Source organism: Phoenix dactylifera, chromosome 17 (genome assembly GCF_051530095.1).
Source record: "Phoenix dactylifera cultivar Ajwa chromosome 17, Ajwa_hap1_PhDact_Kaust_v1.1, whole genome shotgun sequence".
Lineage (NCBI taxonomy): Eukaryota > Viridiplantae > Streptophyta > Magnoliopsida > Arecales > Arecaceae > Phoenix > Phoenix dactylifera.
Window position 1 is genome coordinate 17524681 of NC_143206.1, and position 21095 is coordinate 17545775.

General features: G+C 39.5%; 2 protein-coding genes and 1 pseudogene across 4 annotated transcripts; 1 reads left to right on the forward strand and 2 right to left on the reverse strand.

The window, feature by feature from the left end:
- The first annotated feature begins 899 nt into the window (after positions 1-899).
- Positions 900-18284, forward strand: LOC103706671 (uncharacterized; annotated as a pseudogene). Its single transcript, XR_016398897.1, has 6 exons — positions 900-1207; positions 1490-1884; positions 3300-3421; positions 5026-5200; positions 5770-9712; positions 9875-18284. The product of XR_016398897.1 is annotated as an uncharacterized LOC103706671 (transcript).
- LOC103706672 (tetraspanin-6-like) lies at positions 6375-8987 on the reverse strand. Of its 2 annotated transcripts, XM_008790863.6 has the most exons (3): positions 8490-8987; positions 7023-7342; positions 6375-6854 (listed from the first exon to the last, which is right to left on the reverse strand). In XM_008790863.6, exons 1-3 carry the CDS (start codon positions 8985-8987, stop codon positions 6815-6817), a joined length of 858 nt encoding a protein of 285 aa, XP_008789085.2. In that variant the 3' UTR covers positions 6375-6814. The 2 variants fall into 2 exon arrangements, with proteins under 2 accessions (XP_008789085.2, XP_008789084.3); XM_008790862.6 differs by having other exon boundaries at positions 6375-7342.
- LOC103706670 (serine carboxypeptidase II-1-like) lies at positions 15669-20279 on the reverse strand. Its single transcript, XM_039133032.3, has 9 exons — positions 19480-20279; positions 19283-19378; positions 19097-19189; positions 18910-18995; positions 18553-18813; positions 18100-18227; positions 17887-17982; positions 16310-16415; positions 15669-16216 (listed from the first exon to the last, which is right to left on the reverse strand). Exons 1-9 carry the CDS (start codon positions 19886-19888, stop codon positions 16070-16072), a joined length of 1422 nt encoding a protein of 473 aa, XP_038988960.3. The 5' UTR covers positions 19889-20279; the 3' UTR covers positions 15669-16069.
- Between the last annotated feature and the right edge of the window lie 816 nt (positions 20280-21095).

Consider the following 21095-nt stretch of genomic DNA (forward strand, 5'->3'; position numbering starts at 1 on the left):
TGTGATGCGGAGTTATGCGCATGCTTGTTGCAGAGGATATGTGTAATATTTGTTGGTGATATAAGATCAATTGTCGCATATTCTTCTTTCAAAGTTCACCTTGATAAATTATTTGGATTAACAGCATTTTATTTTATTTTATTTTTCTGGCATGCATATTTTTTAATGATGTTCATAGATAAGTCTGCATCGGTCGGGCTATTTGACTTAACTGCCAGATGTGGGTTTTGGTTGCCCTTTTGGCTGGTTAAAGAAAATAACGAGCTAAAATTTTACCGGAGTTCGAAACGCTTGGGCGTTTATTAAATGCAGAGTCCGGATGTCTTCCGCTTGATTTGCTCGATGGAGTCATCATCTGGTCTGTTAGTACTTAGACATACTCAGGGCTCGTTTGGTTCGCAGAAAAACGAAGGGGGAAAGTGTGGTCAACGGGAAAGTAATGAAATGCCTCTTGTTTGGTTGGAGTTTTCAAAGGAGAGAGATGGGAAAGTTGTATTCCCATGGGAATATGATTCCCACATTTCATGGGAAAGTCTTTCCCATGAGAAACATGGGAAAGTTACTTTCCCATGAGGTGGGAATCACTCCTTTTTTATTTTTTCCCAAAAAAATCCTTCAGCATTAAAGAAGCATTAAAGAGGCATTAAAGACCTAATTTTTATTAAGGGCATAATAGGAATTATACATAACTTTCCTAGGAAAGTGGATGGTCAACCAAACATAAGCACTTTGGAAATTAGTCACTTTCCCATGGTTAACCAAACATGTCAAAAGTACTTTCCTAGGTATCCTTTTCCTAGGAATCTGATTCCCAGGAATCATATTCCTAGGAGGGAAAATACTTCCCGCGAACCAAACGAGCCCTCATAGGTAAAAGGGGCTGCCATATTGGTGGGTTTTCCCACGGATGGAGAGGATATTGAGTAAAACTTATCTGCCCGTACAGGCCTTTCGAGGCCCGGATTTTGTCCTGCGGAGCTGATGTGCTGAGCCCTTATGAGGCTGTAGCTGGTAGCTAGCTAAAAAAAAAAAAGGTGAGGAAGAACCCAACCCTAACCCTAGGTTTCGAGACAAAGTCTCATATTGTTCATCGAGCGCTATCAGCTACGACGAACATTTCCACTCTCTCGTCCTTGCCTTCTTTCTTCCCCGGCTCCGGCGAGCGGCCAAAACTTACCCCTCTCTCTCTCTCTCCCCCCACGTCTGTGTAAGTCTATTAAATTCATGATTTAGTTTCATTCTTGGGTATGGTATTTGATTATCCTGAACATCCTTATAACGTTACTTCTTGGTCCGCATAGGAAAATTCCCGTACAACACCGTTGGCTCCTTTGATTTAATTTGCCATCGATATGCGAAGTAATCTTAGCAATGTGTGCTTTATATTTTTGACAGTTCATTCCGATAATCTAAATTTGGATATCTAATCCCTTCTCAGCAATCTGTTCTCTATTGTTTCAATGCCTTATTGCTTGCGTTTTTGTTATAGATGTGACAAATGTTTCCGTGTCAGATTTCCTGCTGCTGTTTTGGTAAACCTAAAGCCAGCCGAAGTTCGGTCCGCACTGTATAAATAGCTGAAAGAAAGAAAGAAAGATGGCTCTAGCCGGAGTTTTGCGGAACAGCATTCGCCCCTTGTCAGTTCGATGTTTTCTGCGGCTTTCGCTCCCACAATCTGAAAAGGTCTTCGCTCCTTTCCCTGTTGCTCGTGCCAGTGGAGCTCGCCCAACATTTTTCTCTGATGTGCACCGGGGCTTGTCTTGGAAAGATTCTTTTCGACTTCTACAGCAGGTGCAGTCTTTAGCAGCTTGACTGATAATCGGTCCCCGAAGAGAAGGCCGGGAACCAAGCCTCGACGGAAACGAAGCAGCCTCAGACCTCCAGGTCTGGATTTAAATCCTCTCACCTGTTTAATTACCTTCTCTCTTAATCTGTGCCTTAGCCTTCTTTGCCAGGACCATGATCTTTTGCTTAATGTAAGTTGGTAGCCAAGTTTGTTAATAGGCTGATACCATGTCAGAGTTTGTTTGTAGGCCGTCGCAAATGTGGGAGGATGAATGTTCTTAACTAATCCAGATATCATACTTTTTAAATATAAGTTGTTCTTTTACCTTGTTCCCATGAGTCTGGATCTAATGTCTGCATAATCTTAAGAAGCATATTTGAGGCATATTATTTTGTTTTGTAAAATTTAATAATTTTGATTTTTTTTTTGACAGTTGGATGGAGTCAGGTTTGACGGAAACTGAATACAAAAAAAAAATTCATTGGATGTTTATATAGGAAGAAACTGCATGTGGTGACCATGATTCGTATGATGACTGGTTTCTTTAATTTGATGCTGCTTGATCACCAAACCATGCTACTTGTTTTGTTTTTTGTAGTATCAGAAAAATATTAGACTAAAAATATTTGAAGCCTATTCTAGATATGGCGGTTCCAAATCATACAGTTCGATGTGGTCGACACTCTGACAATTTTGTTTTGATCTCTAGTCTTCTTTTGACAACATAATTTAATCTACAAGCACCGGAAGGCTCTCATTTGCAGAGGTTCAACCTGAAAATATAATGAAAGATGAAAGAGTTCAGATAGCTGGGATACGGTTATTTATTATTTATTATTATTGTTGTTGTTATCTGATTACCTCCTTATGTATATCCTGAAAATGCTGATACTTACCACAACTTTGTTCGTCGTTGTTTGAGGCACTCTGAAAGCGAGCTATCATTTTTTTCTTTATCTTGAGGTGCTTTGTGCTCTACAGAGCATCTGGTATGATGACATCTGGGTTAAATTATGCTTGATACCAGTTGTCCTGAGGGACAAAGTACTTCTTTTTTATCATTAGTCTAGGTTCATAGATTTAAGTCTCACACTCCTTCCTCTTTTTTCTTCTTCTTGAGTTTAGAAGAATCAATACCTTCAGCATATCTCACATACCTGCATATTATCAATAATTTAATTACATGTTCCAGAAGTCTCTTGTTGTGTTTCTTTCAAGGGCTGGTTAGGCATATGGTTACAATTACTTGAACTGGGAACGGAGGTTATTTTTCAGGTCTAGCCTGGTAAAAGTCTTTTCTGAATGTGGGAAAAGTCTTCCTTTTCCCTATTATCATCATTGGGAAATTTCTACAATTTGCATTCACGTTTTAAGTCATCACTGGTTTCCGCTAAATCATAACTCTTATAACTGGTTTTATTACCATATGTTACATGCTATCCTTTTAGACTCTGAAAATTTGTTTCTTTTCTGTTTCTACATATATATACTAACGCTGGGATGAAAATTGCAGGCCCTTATGCTTGGGTTCAGTATGTTCCTGGAGAACCAATACCTAGAAGTCGACCCAATGAAGGAAGTGTTCAGGGAAGGAAGCGAAAGAAGCGCATCAAGCAATTGAAGGCATTTATATTGGTACATTTCCAAATAATTTCATTTTGTGGATTTTATTCTTTTGTGATAGGGAGTAGTATTTATTTATATTCCATTATTGATTGATTATTGTTGATTATATCATCACCTTGTCTACCACAATGCCATCGATTATCATTTTCCATTAGGATTAAAATTAGTTATTCTTTCGAACACATGCAATTGCTGCTAAACAAATTTCTGCTTTAAACCGTCTCGGCAGTTCTTGTATCTGGTTGATGTTCCATCTGCCAGGCTTTGTTCATTTTATGCATTGTGGTCTCGTTTTGAATGCATATCCTTTCATAGTTGCATATCCTGTTGAGTTTTGAATGCCAACATGCACATGATGACGTCTCTTCTGAATCTATCTTGTAAAATCATGATGATCTTATTTATACTTTTGTTTTATTCAAAGTATCAGGTTATTGAAGATTGCTAATATTTTATTTTCTTACAAAATATGGTATATCCATATTTTGTTAACTTTGTTACGGATACCTTTAACAATTAAATCCTTATATTGTTCATATTCTTAATTTTTTATAAGATATAATTATTATAACTATGTTTTTAAGTGTGTTCTAAGGTTGGCCGGTTGACTTGGTAAATAATCCATATATTATAACATAGCACAAATTGAATGTGCCAGGTCGATTTTTCTCATATCTGCGGAATTTTAGGAGAAAATTTTTTGAAAGAAATTTATTGCTTTGTATACATCATTTTTTTGTTCCCATTTTGATGAGACTTAGATCAGTTCACTAAGTCATTCTTGGATATATCATAGTCATTGGAATATGTGTCAGCAAAATTTAGGCATCTGTGACAATGAAGAACTCTCCAACCAGAGCACATATACTTTCCTAAACTAGCAAGCAGTCTCTATATGACTGAGGAAAGCAAGGAAGCATATTTTATAACAATTAAGAAGATAAACTATAAGAGAGTATAGAAGGTGGAAATAATGAAAACGTTTGCATACATATTTATTTTGATTTTTTGGTAATATTTTTTTGGATGTGTTATTTCTAAACCCAGAGGAATATGCTCCTCAGTAAAATTGGTGTGTGATTGGACTTCTCAGGTGGCATGTAATTGAAGTTTTTGTCCAAATGAGATGGTCTGTTTGAGTCATATGACATTAAATATGCTTCTATATTTGACCTTGTTAGTCGCTAACTCATCCAATGTGCTTTATGGGGAATGGAGTGGACTCTTCATCCAATGCCCTTAGGTTCAGCTAAAAATGGGTTACAGTATTTGATAGCCTGAGATTTGCCGACTAATTGGATAAACTGTATTCTTGTTGAATAAAATGTTGCATTCTGTTGATATAAAACCCAAGTTTAAAGTCATACTCAGCTTTCTATGAGTAGCTATTGAAAGAGTGATTGCATATGTCAACTGTGATTCCTGCATCTCCTTGGCTTTTGAAAGTATACCGCCTTACCTGGTTAAATGTGTATGCCATTTTTTTTTTTTGTTCTATTAGATAAATCATTCATGTGTAAATTCGTATCTGCTAGTGTAATGAGGATGATGAACACCATTTCATCTAATCTCTTAGCTAATTCGATTGCTTTTTGGTATTTGTGTATGAACAGTCTGAGAAAAAGAAACGCAAAGCTCAGTGGGCAGAGGCTAGGAAGAAGAGGGACATGAAGAGGATTGAGAGGAAGATGGCTGCAGTGGCAAGGGAAAAAGCTTGGGCTCAAAGGTTGTTAGAATTGCAGCAGCTTGAAGAAGCAAAGAAGGCGGCAATGGCTGGATAACAACTCGGTACGACCATACATATTAAATGGTGTAGCGCCACTGGGCTATGTTCTGCTGACTTGCATTGAAGATACTATTTATAATTTGTGCATCACAATTTGGATATGTCTCTCTATGTTTCACATGACATGCACATGCGCGCTGTTACTTTTTTATCCCTACATTCAGGGTTCTTAATGAACTGGTTTGGATGCCATCATGCATTTAGATCATAAGAATGCTTTCACTGATTGATGATGTCCTGATCCAGTCTCTGTGCAGTCGTGACACCTGAAAACCTGCAATGCAGGCTTCTTTAAAATTGTGCTGCTTGCTTATATGTGAGAGAACCACTTCTGCACTCTAGTATAGTTGCTAACTTATGCATTTTCTAGATCAAATTATATCTTCTTTTTTTTAAGTTGCTATATTATCATAATATATGGGAAGCCCATGAACTGGAAGCCCAGATGCCTATCTGTGCTGTTATCTTTTGCCATTTGCATCCATTGTAGGTTGGATCTGCCCTTTTTTTTGGTGATTACCTGCAGTGGTTTTGGTATTTGTATTCTATTACTGAGAGAATATTTTTGCAGCCTTTGGAGCCTGACCTTAACTAGAGAGGTCCTCTTCAGATGGGTATTTCTGTTGAATGATGAAGGTTTTGCAGTATTCTCAGAAGTCGCGGGCGGGCGAGCTGCCATGGCAAGTGTTGATTTTGATGCTCCGATTTAGATTAGATTGCATTTTTCCCATTTCCAAGAATGAGGGCAGCAAGAGAAGGAGCTCTTTGTTTGTCTGAGTGCTAAATGCAAACCTAATGTTTCCTTGTGTAATTTCACAATGTTGGCATTTGGATGTTTGAGAGAGAAATTTTGCGGTTCTTTAGTTATCACACAGCGGGAGAACTGTACTACATTCCTCGGTGAAGACTGTAGTAATCTCACCAAGGGATTATAGAGTAACATGGTTTGAAGATAGCAGGGTCTTTCTTGATTTTTTTTTTTAAATTGATACTTAAAGAGGAATGGGCAGCAATTCTTTGATAAGCTCTAGGAGTTGATGTAATGGCAAACGTTGGTTAATGCAGTTTTTATCTCGTGTAATAATGCAGATATTAAGATGGTGAAAGAGATGAAAAGCATCATCTGATCGCAGCTTCACCGAATGGAAGGATATTATCAGCTTATTGACATGGCGATGGGTATAAAAGATAATGGAATTTCATCAAAAAAAAGCTCATACACAACTGCATTTGTACATCATCCGTGGTCTCCAACTAGAATTGTGCCCATTTTGTTCTCAACATTGGAGCAAGCATCCATTCTTTTGTCAATATGGAATCTATTCTCAGCATGCATTCTCCACAACTTGGGACGATGCCTGCTCTCAACTATCTCCATCTGATGTAGATGCCATGTTAATGAGCGATGCAGCCAATCACCATCATTTCGCAGCAGAGTCCTGGACAAACAAATCATTCCCTTCCAAAATCCTCCTCAGCATGCATCCCAATGGAGCTTCATCCGTCTCCTAGCACTACCACTCTATACACAACCAAAATCTACAGCTTAAAGAAACCCAGCACAGCCTTCATGATACCATCTGTCATGACACAGAGCAGAGACGCGAAGCAGGGAGCTAATAGAGCTGTTCCCTTCTGTCACGCCACCACCTCCACCTGCAAGGAAAGAACCATTGAGGTCCCTCATTCTAGCTTTGGTATATCAAGTACTATTATCCAGTAAAATTTGAATTGATTCCAATGTGAGCAAGCAAATATATAGGAAGAGTTTGAGTTGATATGGAGAGCAAGAAGGAAGGGAGGGGAATGATGATATTGGAGCACCAGTAGTAGTCCCAGCGGGGTCGGATTTTGGACATGCGGTTCTCGCCGTAGGGGTGCTCGGATTCGGCCCGGCGGGCGTTGCGGAAGGCGCAGCAGCCAATGGAGTAGATGGCGATGAGAAAGACGAGGACGACGACGTTGAGGACGGAAAGCTTGTGCCAGTCCCGCCGGACCTGCTCCAGCACGCCGGCCTTGCACGAGTCACAGCCGTAGCACAGCACGCTCGCCGCGTTGTTCCACCGGTAGCAGTCCTCGTCCTGTGCCGCCATCGCCGTCCCCGCGCTGTACGTGCACGACGTCGGTGGCTTGCAGCACCCGGACTGCATGCAGCCAATGCAACATAGAACAAGATAAAAGATTGTATACTCTGCATATTGAGCTCTCTTCTTCATAAACTCACTCACTCTTTCTTTCTCTCTCTCTCTCTCTCTCTCTCTCCCTCTCCCTCTAAATTGGAGTGCATGTCTCTCTCTGTTCTTTCAAGTCCTAACTTTCTCGTCAGGCTAAAGATTTAAATTCATTCAAATCTAATCACAAGCACCACTCGATGTCCTCTAATCCACATAGGTCACGGGTCAAGTTCACTCTGATACTATTTATAACAATCTCGAACTTCATCCAAAAAAACTAGTTGAGAGGTATTTTTGTAGTTTTTTAGTTTTATATAAGCATTCAAATTTTTTTCGACAAATAACTAATGTAGGATTAAATACACGTCCGTACGAATGCTCACTAGATATAATTTGCATTAGCTCAATCATGGCTAAGTCAACAGTAACACAAATTACGCAAGAAACAAACAAAAATGATAATCCTGGCCAACTCGAAAGTAACGCAAGGAAGCTTATAATTTTCTTTACTTTCCTCTGTTCGTATCAATTTTTGAGAACAAAGCAAAGCTGCAGCTAACTCTAAAATAGCTGGCTCACTAACATCTGCCTTCATAATTCATAAGAGTGAGATTAAAATGTGTCTAATTTGGAGAGAGAGAGAGAGAGATGTTCACAATTGGACTTCATCAGAAACCCAAGATGTGATGAGTAGCAAAAAGATGTTGCTATCCTAACGACACCTAAGTTTACCATGCAGCTCAAGATTTCAATAGCAGCTCCCAGAACTGCCAAACAGCTGCACAATTAATTGGCAAAATAATCAGAATTATATTATTATGGATCCTTGTAACTCTAGCTTCATGTAACTACTATCGCTCGGCATCTAGAATCACTAAAAAAAAAAAAAACAAGAAGAAGAGCAGAGATCTCTGGCAACTTAGGTCAGATGCTGAAATTAGATGGTCTCAAAAGATAATATTGAAACCACCAAGCGATTGATAAAAAATAGGACTAATAATAATTATGCATCATCTCAATAGAGAAAGGCCGAGATCTTGATCATCTTGCCGAGTCCTACGTGCAGGAGTAATAACAGATCGGACGGTTGTGAAAGCTGATCGTAGGAATTGGTTACCTGGATCGGCGTGAGGTCCTTCTGGAGGTAGTCCAAGGGAGTCCAGAGCGCAATCTTGGCGCAGGCCTTGGAGCCCACGACGCAGGCCCGCGCCGCCGTCCAGTACCGGTCCTCCGTGATCCGCCGCCGAAGCCACCCGGAGTAGTCCTCCATGTGGTATTCCCTGTACCCCCGGCCAGGCACCTGTACCCCGCCGCCGCCGCCGGTGACGGCGAACCCGAACACCGTCAGCCCTAGCAGCGCGGCGATGAGGACGAGCATCACCAGGAGGTAGAGCCACAGCGCCCACGCCACGTTGAAGCACGCCCCCACGAACCCCGCCAGCGACACTAGCAGCACCACGAAACCCAGCACCAGCAGCGGCGTCTGCAGCGACGACTCGCACGTCGCCGAGCTCCGCGCCAGCCACAGCCCCCCTCCGATGATCGGAATCGACGCCAGTAGCGTCAAAAGATTCAAGTATCCGATCACCGTGTTGCTGAATCGGTACACAGCCATCTCAACTCCTCTTTTTCTTCTCTCTCTCTCTCTCAGACTGGTTGGTATTGTTCTTGCTTCTTTGCTTGCTTTCTTTCTTGGACTGCTGGGTCTGGGAGTGGGGATTACTTTCCACTTCTTTTTTCTTTCTTTATATTGTTTTGAGCTTGGAGATTGGACTGCCTTGGTAATGTGGTTTCGGTTTTTCTTTTTTTTCAAAAAAAAGGGGCCACCTTTCCTAGTTTTGTAGGGTGTTGTAATGATGCTTCCCTTTTCCTGGTCCAGAGCATTCTGAACAGGATTTTAAATTTTCGAGTGCCCTGTGGGCAGATCTTTTCTTACTTGGATGTTAAGAAAGAATGGAGGGAGGTTGCTCTACGCCTTTCACTTTATGGATTCTTAGTGGAGATTCTTATCATTGTTTAGTGCATATAATGATGCTTTTAGGGATAAGATCACAGTTTCAGCAGCATGCTTTTGATAAGAATGAACCACACTGTGATCACTTTACTGCTTTAGGATGGGTCAAGCGTTCTAAAGAATCAGAACATGAAGTGACCTGTGCTTGATAGGATAAGGGCCCGATTCTGGGTGTCGAGTACAGCGTGCCAACTAGTATGGAGGGACTTCTACTGTTTTTGGACCAAGAGAATCTACTGTAAGCTTCTTGGACTTTTCACAAGTTATGAAATCATCTTCCACAAACTCAAAGATCATGGAGTTTCGCAGAAGACTGTCCTTGATTGGTAAGGTAGCTCGCTTCTATTAGGCTCTTTTCAAATCTTAAATCTTGCTGAATCTGGCCCTTATAACCAATCCCTCCAGGACAGAACAACCATTGCTGAAATAATCAGAACTGTTTGTATGGATCTTTAAAACGTGATATTGTGTTACTGTGTGTTTTGCAGGAATTTTCAGCACATCGGAGTTGGATTGTTGCATACAAATTTTCCAATTATGCAGCCAGGTTTGTAATGCCATGATACAACTGCTTTGATTTCTGTATTTGAATTCTCATGATTTATCGTATCTTAATTTCTTGTAATATGTGATTGCTCGGGCAAATTGGTAGATTTTTATTATGACATGAATTCTATCCTAATCCATCCATCACCGTGTTTGTGAGAGTTGTGATTGATTTAGAGTTTTTAAGATTTGTTGAAAGATCACTTTTCTTTTTACCCCAAAGAGATCAATTTTTTATTATTTTCTTTTTAACCATTGCCTTGTTCTTGCCTGATCTTTCCGATGACCGATATTTTTCTCATATTAGTCCATATATAGCCCTTAATACTGACAGTCTGGTTCATAAAATGTAAGTTTTTTGGCTGGAAAACAGGATATTTATGTTCATCTCTTTTCAGAATATTGAAATATGACCTTTTTTTTCTTCTGATACTCCTAAGGAGATTAAAAGCAGAACCATTCTCAGATAAAGAAAAAAAAAACTTCTGAAGAATAGATTAAGGAGATGTATGAATTAAAAAATAAATCATGTACGCCATCAATATATATGGCCTTTCTGTCAATTCTTCAACTATCAGCTGCAATCTGATACATGCAGAAAACAGGCGAGTCTCAGGATTAGTCAACATGTCAAAGTCACAAAAACTAAGATGATTGAAAACTTTTAGTCGGGAGACTCACTGTCCATGAAAGGGTTTGGAAATAATGCTTGCTTGTGCAAGTATTGGTAAGGGCACATTTTCTTTGTTTTCCTCCGACCATAACCCCTATCAGCAAATGTGTTAAGCTAGAAAAAAAATAGATCATAGGGCATATAAGCTTCGGAAATGTGCTCCAATATTTAAGGAAAATTATATGAACAAAAAGCTATTCAGTTTGGATAAATATCACAGTACAAAAGGATGAAAACAAAGGTGCAGCTTATTTTTGTTTGTTATGTATGCTTCCTTCTGATTACCATACACTTTTCACAAAAGAAATTGTTTGCTAATTTCTTAGTATAATCACCACTTATAGGTACTATACCACATAATATGCATAAAGTTGCCTTACACATTTTAGGAGGTCCCATTCTCAACACATTCTGCTTGTCAAACACGATATAGCAAAAGAAGACAATTACATCATCTTTATCTTTAAGATATGCTTCATCCATTCACTCTTAAATAAGCTTAGGTGGCACCAAAATGATAGGAAAGCTTCTAATAAGTGCGATCCTATGCCATCATATAACTCGTGACGATCATATAACAATCTAAATTATTCCAACCATCAACAAGATTCTAGAAATGCATTATAACAATGATAAACATTATATTTTTATACTTGGGTAGGAATGCATGACTGAAATGGGTACTGCTTTCACCTGACAATAAGAAGCAGATTGGTTATGGCTTTGTAATCAACTCTAGACACATGAACATAGGGGGCCAGTGGCTGGTGGGTTTGGTTTCCATTCCTGGTTGGATTTTCAAGGCAGAGGAATGAAAAGATACTTGTCCCAAGGGACATCAATCCAAAATCTTAAGCAGCTCCTCTAATAGTTCTCAATAGTGACCGTTCCACTCTGCTTTTTTTTTTTCCTGAGAAGAATCATATGTCCTTTTAACTAAATCAACTGTTAACTTACCTCAAAAGACTAGGATAACAAATTTGCAATGGCAAGCTTGTAAAGAAGGTTCAAAACAGAAGTATAATTTCAGATAGAAGGAACGGTATCAGAGAGGCCATCTCAACATGTTTTTGCAGTTATTAAGTTCCAAAATTAATGCTTAATGAAAACCTCTTTCTTTAACCTTTTCTTTCTGCTGTCAAAGACAAAGCCTAAGTAGTTTCATGGATATTGTGATAAAACAAAACAGAACTAACAGTCTTCATTTTAAACGTGGCTATAAGTTCATTCCCTTAGCAAGAGGTAACTCAATGAGTAAGAGCCTCTTTGGAGAGCCAACCAGCTCAGCTGGCCTTCCTAAATACATGACTGACAAGGACATAGAATGAAGTGAAGAATAAGTCTTCTTTTCAAACTTATTAGCATATAGTTGAAATTTCAAAAGTAAGGATATAAAAATGCTCACCACGAAGCACCTAGTACTAAGCAAAGTCCAACAAATCAACAAGAATAAAGTGGAAACCATCTTACTAATTCAATTTGAGTACCAAAACTACAAGCAAATTTAGACCTCGTTGGAGTGAAGAAATCGCGTTATAGCGCGATTTCGTCTAGAAAGTGATACCTTAAAATGACACCTTGTGTCATTCATAGTGCATCATTGAATAGTTACAGAACATCGACAAAATCCTCGTAGCCTTAGGCAATCATGGTTTTCTAGAAGGATCGTGTTCATAAACTAAGAACAGGTGCATTCAGATATATCAAGTGTATTTGCAACAAAAGCCAAATCCACACAAAATAGCATATCCACACCAATCAATCAATCTATGTCATAAATGCAAATTGCAAGTTTACACTTTTGGTTAAAACTGCAAAACACTCCACACGCACATACGATACAACCATACACACTAAACAATATAATCAGTGGCACAGCTACAGCTATAATCTTCTGCATGGTTTGTCCCATCTGAAGTCCCATGGCTAAGCACTCTGTAAAAGTGAGGTAGATGTTATCTTTCGAAGCAACATAGTAATTGGCAAACCCAGCCAATATAAGGGGACTAGCAACAATATAACATGTTATTAATTAGTAAAGGATGGTAAGGGTAAAAATGGAGTTATCAAGAAATGCTTCTAAATGGACCCATTTGTCAAATGCACATGATGCTTCATTGCAGAACAAGAATTATGTATTCTATGAATCATTTAGAATGATTTCATCTCGCCAGCAAGTCTATGGAATGAGAAATTCAGAGTGGTACAAAGTTCTTGGTAAACTATACTGCCTAGTTCCCTTTTCTAAATCGGCATGCAGGATGATATTTAACCAGCTAGGTGGAGAAGCTACATCTAGCATTGCATCTTTGTGTGAGCTATAACTCCTTAAAAAGTGTGAGAGAAAAAAGTTCAAACCTGATTTGTTATTTCATCTTCTCCAAAAACATTGGAATTGAAATCGTCACCTAACATGTGATAGAACAGAAGATCAAAATAAGTCATTGAGCATGAGAAATGCAGCATGAAAATTAGTTCAGTCTAGTGACTTGAATCGGGGCTAGTACCCTTCTCGTCTTCTGTCTTTGCTCCTAAGTTGGCCACTCCTACCACTTTTGGCTCCATCAGTCCTCATTTGCTCCCTAACAGAGAACTCAGACTCTGCTTTTGTTTTCTTAGATGAACTCTGACACTTGTGAACAGAACTGTCAGATGATTTGTGCCTTGATATTTAAAGATGAAATTTGCATGGAGAGCCTGGTGCCTCTGTTAGCCGACTTTTCCAGATGCATTTTCCCCCAAACATCCCTTCGCACTTTCATGGGAAATGGTCATGGTCTCAGAATTCTTATTCTCAGCAAAGGAGCCTTAGATGGATCAAGTGCCCGGCTTTCCATCCATAGGTTCCTCTTTGCCAGAACCATCTTTCAGTTTAGTGCTATTAATATCCATGTCCTCGTCAGATGCTTCCTCTCTTTAATCTCCTGGCGGGTTATCGTCATCAGAATATTCCAAACGACTATTTTTATTCGTCTCACATCTTATTAGTTCCTCTCCAGCATCAGGTTCGGGATCCTTCTCCTCAGCTAAGGAAGGGTCACACTTATCGAATTTACAAGAATCAGCATTTGGTTGGTCATTTGATAGTCCATAAGCCTTACAAAGATCACTCAAAATTGATTTGGTGTTGTCCCATATAAAGTTTGAGCTCACTCCTATGTGAGCACCCATCAGTTTAGTCCTACATCGGTGGGAAAATTTGAGTACTTATACAGGACTAAGAAATGCAAAAAAAAATTTCCAATTAGTCTTTTTGGGTGAGGTTCTGATTTGTTACACTCTGAAGCCTATGAAATGGCTGACAAGTAGAAATAGGAAAGAGTGTGATAATTTAGATCCAAGGCATGCATTATGAGAAAGCAAATGAAAGCTGAGGAGGTCCTTCAAGAAGAGGCACTGTACCTGGGCATGGCACTCCAAGGCGAGGTGGAAGAATGCAGCTGTAACAGAATGCTGAATACTTGAGCTTGTCAAGCCTACACTGGCTGCAACTCTGTGCACCATGGTCTGGTGTGCCCACCATTGAAAAGTTACAAGAGATTCAAGATTTCATTAGAGAAACAAGAAGCGAAGTAGTAATTACCAGCGAAGGGGGTGGGATGGGATGGGATGGACATCCGTGGCGGCTGCGAAGCAAGTGCGTGGGAGGAAGGGAGGGAGGATACGCTCGCGACGGCGCTCAAAAGAAAGATTACTGGTTCGGATGTCTGTCGTGAACTAACCAACTACGTGCTGAATTCTAGTTTGAAACTGGTCGTAGATATTATTGAGTTGCAGGCATGAAACGTTCTTCTCGTAATGGTTCGATATTATTGGGGCCGGAACAGTGCTAATGCACCGTCTCGGGCTCGTCGGGGGACCGCGAGCTCTGGTTCAGTGGTTCTATAGGAAGGAGACATGACCCATCTACTCGCACAGATGAACTACTAGCTATTGCTTATTGTCTTTTGAGAGCTTTGGACAAGCAAGCTTCAGCTTGCAAATGATACACATCACTTCGGTTTTTTATGGAGGAAGAGTAGATCTCTAACTGCGCACCTCTCTTGATCCACCATTCCAGATCTGTTTCTACAAAAAGAACTGCTTGGCTTGTGGGTTTAGTCAACTCAAGTCTTTAGTCAGGAGGCTGGAACTAATTTTTCTGAAATATTATTTCCGAAGTGCATTCAGGACAGGGTGGATCTAAACCCTATCATCAGCTCATCATTTCACATTCATGGTCATGCCAAAAATTAATAACAAATGAAGATTTCATAGGGACTCTTTACAGGATATCAACCTTGTATATCTAGCATTAAGTTATTTAAAGGATTTATTTATGATGCACATGCTCCATGAGTGATTGTAGTTCCAACTTAGTATAAAGTATTGTTTTACAAAATCTGCGAGAAAAAAAAATTCTGAAGTATTTAGGTTCTATGGAGGGTTTTATATAATAATGATTATGTCAACTTTGAAGTTTGAATTAATTCCAGGCGCGCCATTTGATGTGGCTGGTTCAAAGTTTCCATAAACCAAGAGAACTTATCTATAATATTTATGATCTATAGAGGGTTTTATATAACAATGCATTAACACTTATCTGAACTTACAATTTACAAACTAGTCCGGCCGGCCGGCCGCATGTGGGACCAGATAAGGCCAGGCACGAAGGTCTTTGTTTTTTTTTGAATTTTACCCCCTAACAGGTGTTAGTATTACGGCAAAGTCTTTTTAGTTTTCAGTAAAAACCACCTTCCTCATTCCTCAGCAGCCTCAACAAGTTCATATTAACAAGTTTAGTAGAGTGATGCAGTGAATACGAGCAAGGTATAGAATCATGAACTGTCGCCTTAAAAATCTTCTCAACAGCAATGAATCATGGTCTTAAAAAATCTTCTCCATAGCCATGGTGCATGGACCTGATAAACTTAATTCAGGCTGATAAACACGATTCTTTATAATGGATTCCAAAACGAAACAGAATTTTATCTGGTCTAGTGCAGCATGATAGTTAGAGACATACGATGACATTCCAATTGATGACTTCTAAGATTTTAGTCATCCAAAATCATGAGATCCTCTACAAAAAGAATAAATAATTCATACTTAGGAGGAAATTCTGAGAACTCCAATAACCAACTCAAATACAAGTAGACCTTCATTCTTAGCTGATACATGTATAGAATATGCACAGTTGCATTAGCCTCCTTTTTACTTGCTATTGTCCAGCTACAGAAATATGCACAGTTGCACTGGCCTCCTTATAACTTGCTATTGTCCAGCCCTGATGGACATACTTATATCAATGGCTGCTAAAAATACAGATACACTGGAGAATACTATATGGAAACCAATAAATTGAAGGCTGACAAAAGATGATATAAATATTCACCAAGCACCAAAGGTGGGCACTTGGTGGAAATGAATGTTCATGCTGCTTTGAACCTCCTGCTCTCTTCCTGCTTCAATTGACGGCGAGTTCTTAGGTTTCAGCTGGCATGGGCCTGTTCTGTAAGAAATGTTTAAACAGTACAAGAGCTTGTCGAGGACGATGGAGAGGAACCTCATGGCCTGCTCCTCTGACAGTCACGAAGGTCAGGCCTTCGTAAACTTGAGTCCATCCGCCAACCTAGTACACAGCAAAGAGGAAGGAGATAAAAGGTAATGCCTGTAGCTTAAACAATAGCATGGAAATATCTGAAAATTAGATTGTTAGACTAACCTTTCCATTGTCATACCAAGGATACCAGCTGATGACAGTTGAAAGGTTGAGAGCATCGATTGAATATCTTGTTGCAGTCACGGGCACTACAGAATCAGTGTCTCCACTGCCAAACAGATGCAATTACAATTCGAGTGAAAAACAGGACTCAAAATGGCAGCGGCCAACAAGTAAAAATAATCAAATGAACATGAAAAATTTATGGTACAATCTTCAACGTTCTCTCACTGTGGACGGACCATCTCACGTGCAACCATAATCTCCTATTTGTTTGATTTTTCATGCTATTAGTTGTCTTAGTTGCCCTAGATTTTCATGCTATTGGTTGCTTAATTTGTTATTTGCAATTTTAAGTTGTATTTGCATACTCATTAATTATCTATATACGCAATCTCCTAAAAGAATTATGTAATAGTATCTTACTCTGAGTATTCATGTATAAGAGGAGTAAATTAACTTATGTAGTTGTACTTGAAATGTTTTTTAATATTTGCAAAACAACTAAGACTTAAAAGTTCCCTGCCTATCTTATCAAAAAGTTTTTTTTTTTAATGTAGACCAAATTTTGAAAAATAATTTATGAAATATTTCTTATATTGGCCTAAGTTTTTTTTTTTCCCCCTTGGAAAGAAAAAAAGAACTAAAATCAGTGGAAGCTTCGCTAAATAGCAATGTGAGGACGGAATCAAATCCATGTCGTTTGTATCAATACAAGAGATTTTACCAATTTGGCCGGTTCGCACCCTCAAGTTTAGTAAGTCATGCATCCATTATTCCAACTATTCATAATATTAATTCCTGAATTTGTTTGTTTATACACTGTTAGTCTCTGTTTATGCCTTAGTGCTGTTATCAATAAATCCTTAGTAAAAAATGTGGAACTACTTGTAGTTTACTTTCATATGCAGAAAGCTGGAATTGGGCATTGAAAGACTTCCTGCATATTATATTTATGTGTCACTTGCATATTTTCTGAAATTCCTTTTTCTTTTAAATATTTTTCTTCATTTTCTTCTTGTTCCGAAAAAGTATTAACTGATCCAAGCTCTAAATCTATTTTTTTAATGCACTGAGTTCTTGTGCATTGTGCTTCATTAGAACAGGTACTTTCAGTGCCAGTGCCATGAAGATTAATATTAAAACTTGTAAAAATTAGATAGAAGCATTGACGTCTCCAACTACTCAACAAGTTCCATTCTATTTGAATCAAACGCATGGGTTACTCTTTCTAGGTAGAATACATCAATACCAGATTCCACAAGCTTTGATTCATCTAACAGGGAACAAACACTACAGCAGAAGAATATCTGTTAGCCTCATCCTCAGCAAAAATCTAATGCAGTTCAATTTGGACAAAATTTAACACAACACAGAAACAGTTCCTCCTCATCCAGCCTACATAAAAGCCTGATTAAGGGTGGCTCCTTAGCATAATTTCATATGGACAACTGTAGATTGCTTCAAAAATCCTGGGGCACGACTCGACCCATCTATCCAACTTAAGGAATGTATTTCCAAATGAATGTATGTGTATGTGTATACATGTATATGTATGTATGAATGAGAACAAAAGGTACCTGAACACCCATATCCTTAGGCCAGCTGCAATAAGTTCTCGGTATATAGGAAGCATGGATCTAGGAGAATCTGCCCAGTGATTCCCAACAATATTGCTGCCATGGGGTCAACAAGAAATCAAGTGTAACTACAACTTATCAAAGAAAGCTTCTTGAATTCATAAAGTACCAAAAGAAAAAGGTAAATCAATTATATCCACAGAGATAACAAACCTGCATGTATTCCAAGGATAAGGTATACCAGTAACATTGGCATGGAGTGCCATCTGCACCTCAGGGCGGTTATAGTACACTTCGGCATAATTTTCAGTACAGGGATCATAAGCTCTGGACATCCAAGGCTGAGTTTGAATAGCATATTATAAGATGCAGGCTAAAATTAAATTGAAATAAAATCTTCGTCATCTTAAACAACTTCAATTGACTCAGACCGAAGTCAAAAGTTATTCTGCAAGGAGTTTACTACTGGCTTCCATCTCATGTTAATATGCAGATGTTGAAACTTCAAAGGCACAGCCTTGAGCATTTTCACTCTTTTTTTGTGTGCGTGTGTGTGTGTGTGTGTGTGTGTGTCAAAGTAATCACAAGATCAATAAAACTCAGCAGCCAAACTGATTTTTGTTTTCTCCTTGAGGTTAGAAAAAAAATGGGGTCCAAAGTGCTCACATAATGACCCCTTAATTTGCGCTTAAGAGTAGTAGTCTCATTGCAAGCCCTTGTGTATATACTGTACGGGTCGATGTTCCCCAGCTCGTTAGCAGCGGCCTCAAGAACCTTCAGACACCCCGCTGAAGGGTGTTGTGAGGATTGAAGGTCACAGGTGACCCTCAGATCACGATAAGTGTCATCAGATATCAGGCCATGAGTCCACCAATACTCGAAAGTGCCGACAAAATCATGGTAATCATCAGTAACACCATTGCCAACCTTCATCCATGATCCAAAATAATGAAATCGTCAGAACTTACTGCAAGAAGCACCAGAAGCAAGTGGAGAAATTAGTGCAAGGTTTCCAAAGCTTACCATGAACCCCTTGAAATTAATGATGGGGTTCCGAATGCCCTTGTTCTTCCTGTATACTATTTGAGATAATTGAGGAACGTAGTGCCCTGAAGGGAAATTAGAAAGAGATCGAGTCAGCAAGCAAGAATGGATCGCTTTAAATGGATCAAAAAAGATTGGGTCAAGGCGTTTATCAGTGACAGAACACCTGCGTAGCTTTCTCCAGTGATGTAGAAATCCCGATATTTGTACTGGGGGAACCTCTCAAACCAATTCACGAGAAAATTGTATGCATCCATAGCTACAGAGAAAAGTTAAAGCTTTAACTAATGACCTCAGAATCATTCTATCGATGTACACAAGAAGGAATATAGGATTCAAGTAAGAGACAAACCTGTTCTCCGGTCTCCAGCAGTATAGAGATCTGACGAGGTGTTGGAATAGGAGAAGCCCACACCAGCCGGGGACTCCAAGAAGAGCAAATTCGCCGCTGCCGACACCCCATCGAATCAGAAAGACTCAAAAAGGAGAGATTTTTACATGAATTCAGACCACACGTCCGCATAAAAATCGCAGCTTTCAGAAACTTACCGCTGTTCCAAGCATATGGATTCAGGAAGAGGGTCTTTCCATCCGGGTGGATGTGGAAGGGGCCGAGCTCCTCCGAAGCACCGTAGGCTATTGACGAGCAACCCGGCCCGCCATTGAGCCAGAGGATGAGTGGCGCAGGCTGGGCGGCCGGCGGCGCCTCGATGAACCAATAGAACAGCGCCCGGCCGGCCCTGGCATCCACTGTAACATAGCCAGAGTACTGGGAGAATCCCACTGGGGGCTGGCCGGGGAGCCAGGTGATCCGGTCACTCTCCTGGCTGGCCGCCAAACCACCGGCCACCCCATAATTCAGCACCAAAGCCAATGACAAGAAGAAGGATAAAGAAACAGTGGAAACAGTGGAGGAGAGGAGAGAGGACTGCAAGAAGGACATGGAGGAGCCCCCCATTGGCCCCTTTTGCCTCCCTGGGATTCGCCAAGTCTCTGACGCCCGAGGAGTGGTGATCTCCCTAAAAGGGGAGGAGAGGAGGAAGAAGAGACGAGGCCAGTAGGGCCCATAGAAGGCAGAAACAAAAACACAGGATGGAATGAGCGGCTGACAAAATTTTACTTAGCCGCAGTAAGAAGAGAATTGGCGTAGAATTTTTTCTATTGTTGTTGTTCTTCTTCTTCCTCCTCTTGGATTTATTTTAAAGGCCAAGAGCACATGGGGCTGGGCATTGACTGAGGAGTGGGTGAACGTAGAAGAAAGATTAGGAGGATGATGGAAAGGAAAGCAGGGGAAGAGAGAGAGAGAGCGCGATGTGGGTGGGGATGGGATGATGGAGCAGCTCAGGATGGGAACAGGGGAGGCGCCTTTTGGACAGGTTAAGGGAAAAGGATGGATGATGTTCAACGGCATTGGTCCCGTTGTCCGCGCGAACAAAAATCATATCGGGCGGGCAGGCGAGAAAAAACAAATATGAGATGAATATCTTATTTTACTATATTTTTTTAGTATTTATTTTTTTAAAAAAATAAAAATTATAGATTTTTTTTTTTACTGATAGCTCGTTGGTCCTATGATTAAAAAAAAAAAAGAAGTTATGATATATATGATATGGCCAAATAATACACACTAAAAAAAAAATAGTTATTTAATAAGACAATACACACATATGGATAAATCGATACATAGTTCTTAGAATATGGTATTCATGGTTCGATGATACGCACTTAGTAAATTAGCTATGTAGAAAATAAATATACACCTCTAAGCAGATTAATACATAGTTTTCAGAATATCAGATTTATGAATACACACTATATGATCGGTATCAGTATAGACACACTTGTCGACTTACTGATACATATTGTAAGCTTATTTGATGCATACCTAGCAGTGATTCGATACACACATCTAAATAAATTGGTACATCAACAGCATTCAGAATATACGATTTATTAGTACATATTATATAGTCAGGTGATACACACCTAACAATTTAATTATCTCGCAGTCTAATACACACTTGTACATAAATTGATACATTATTTTCAAAATATAGTACTCATCAGCACCGATATACAGTTTGTAATACACACTTGTCGATTTACTGATACATACTGCAAGTTTATTTGATATAAATCCAGCAGTGATCCAATGCATACCTTCG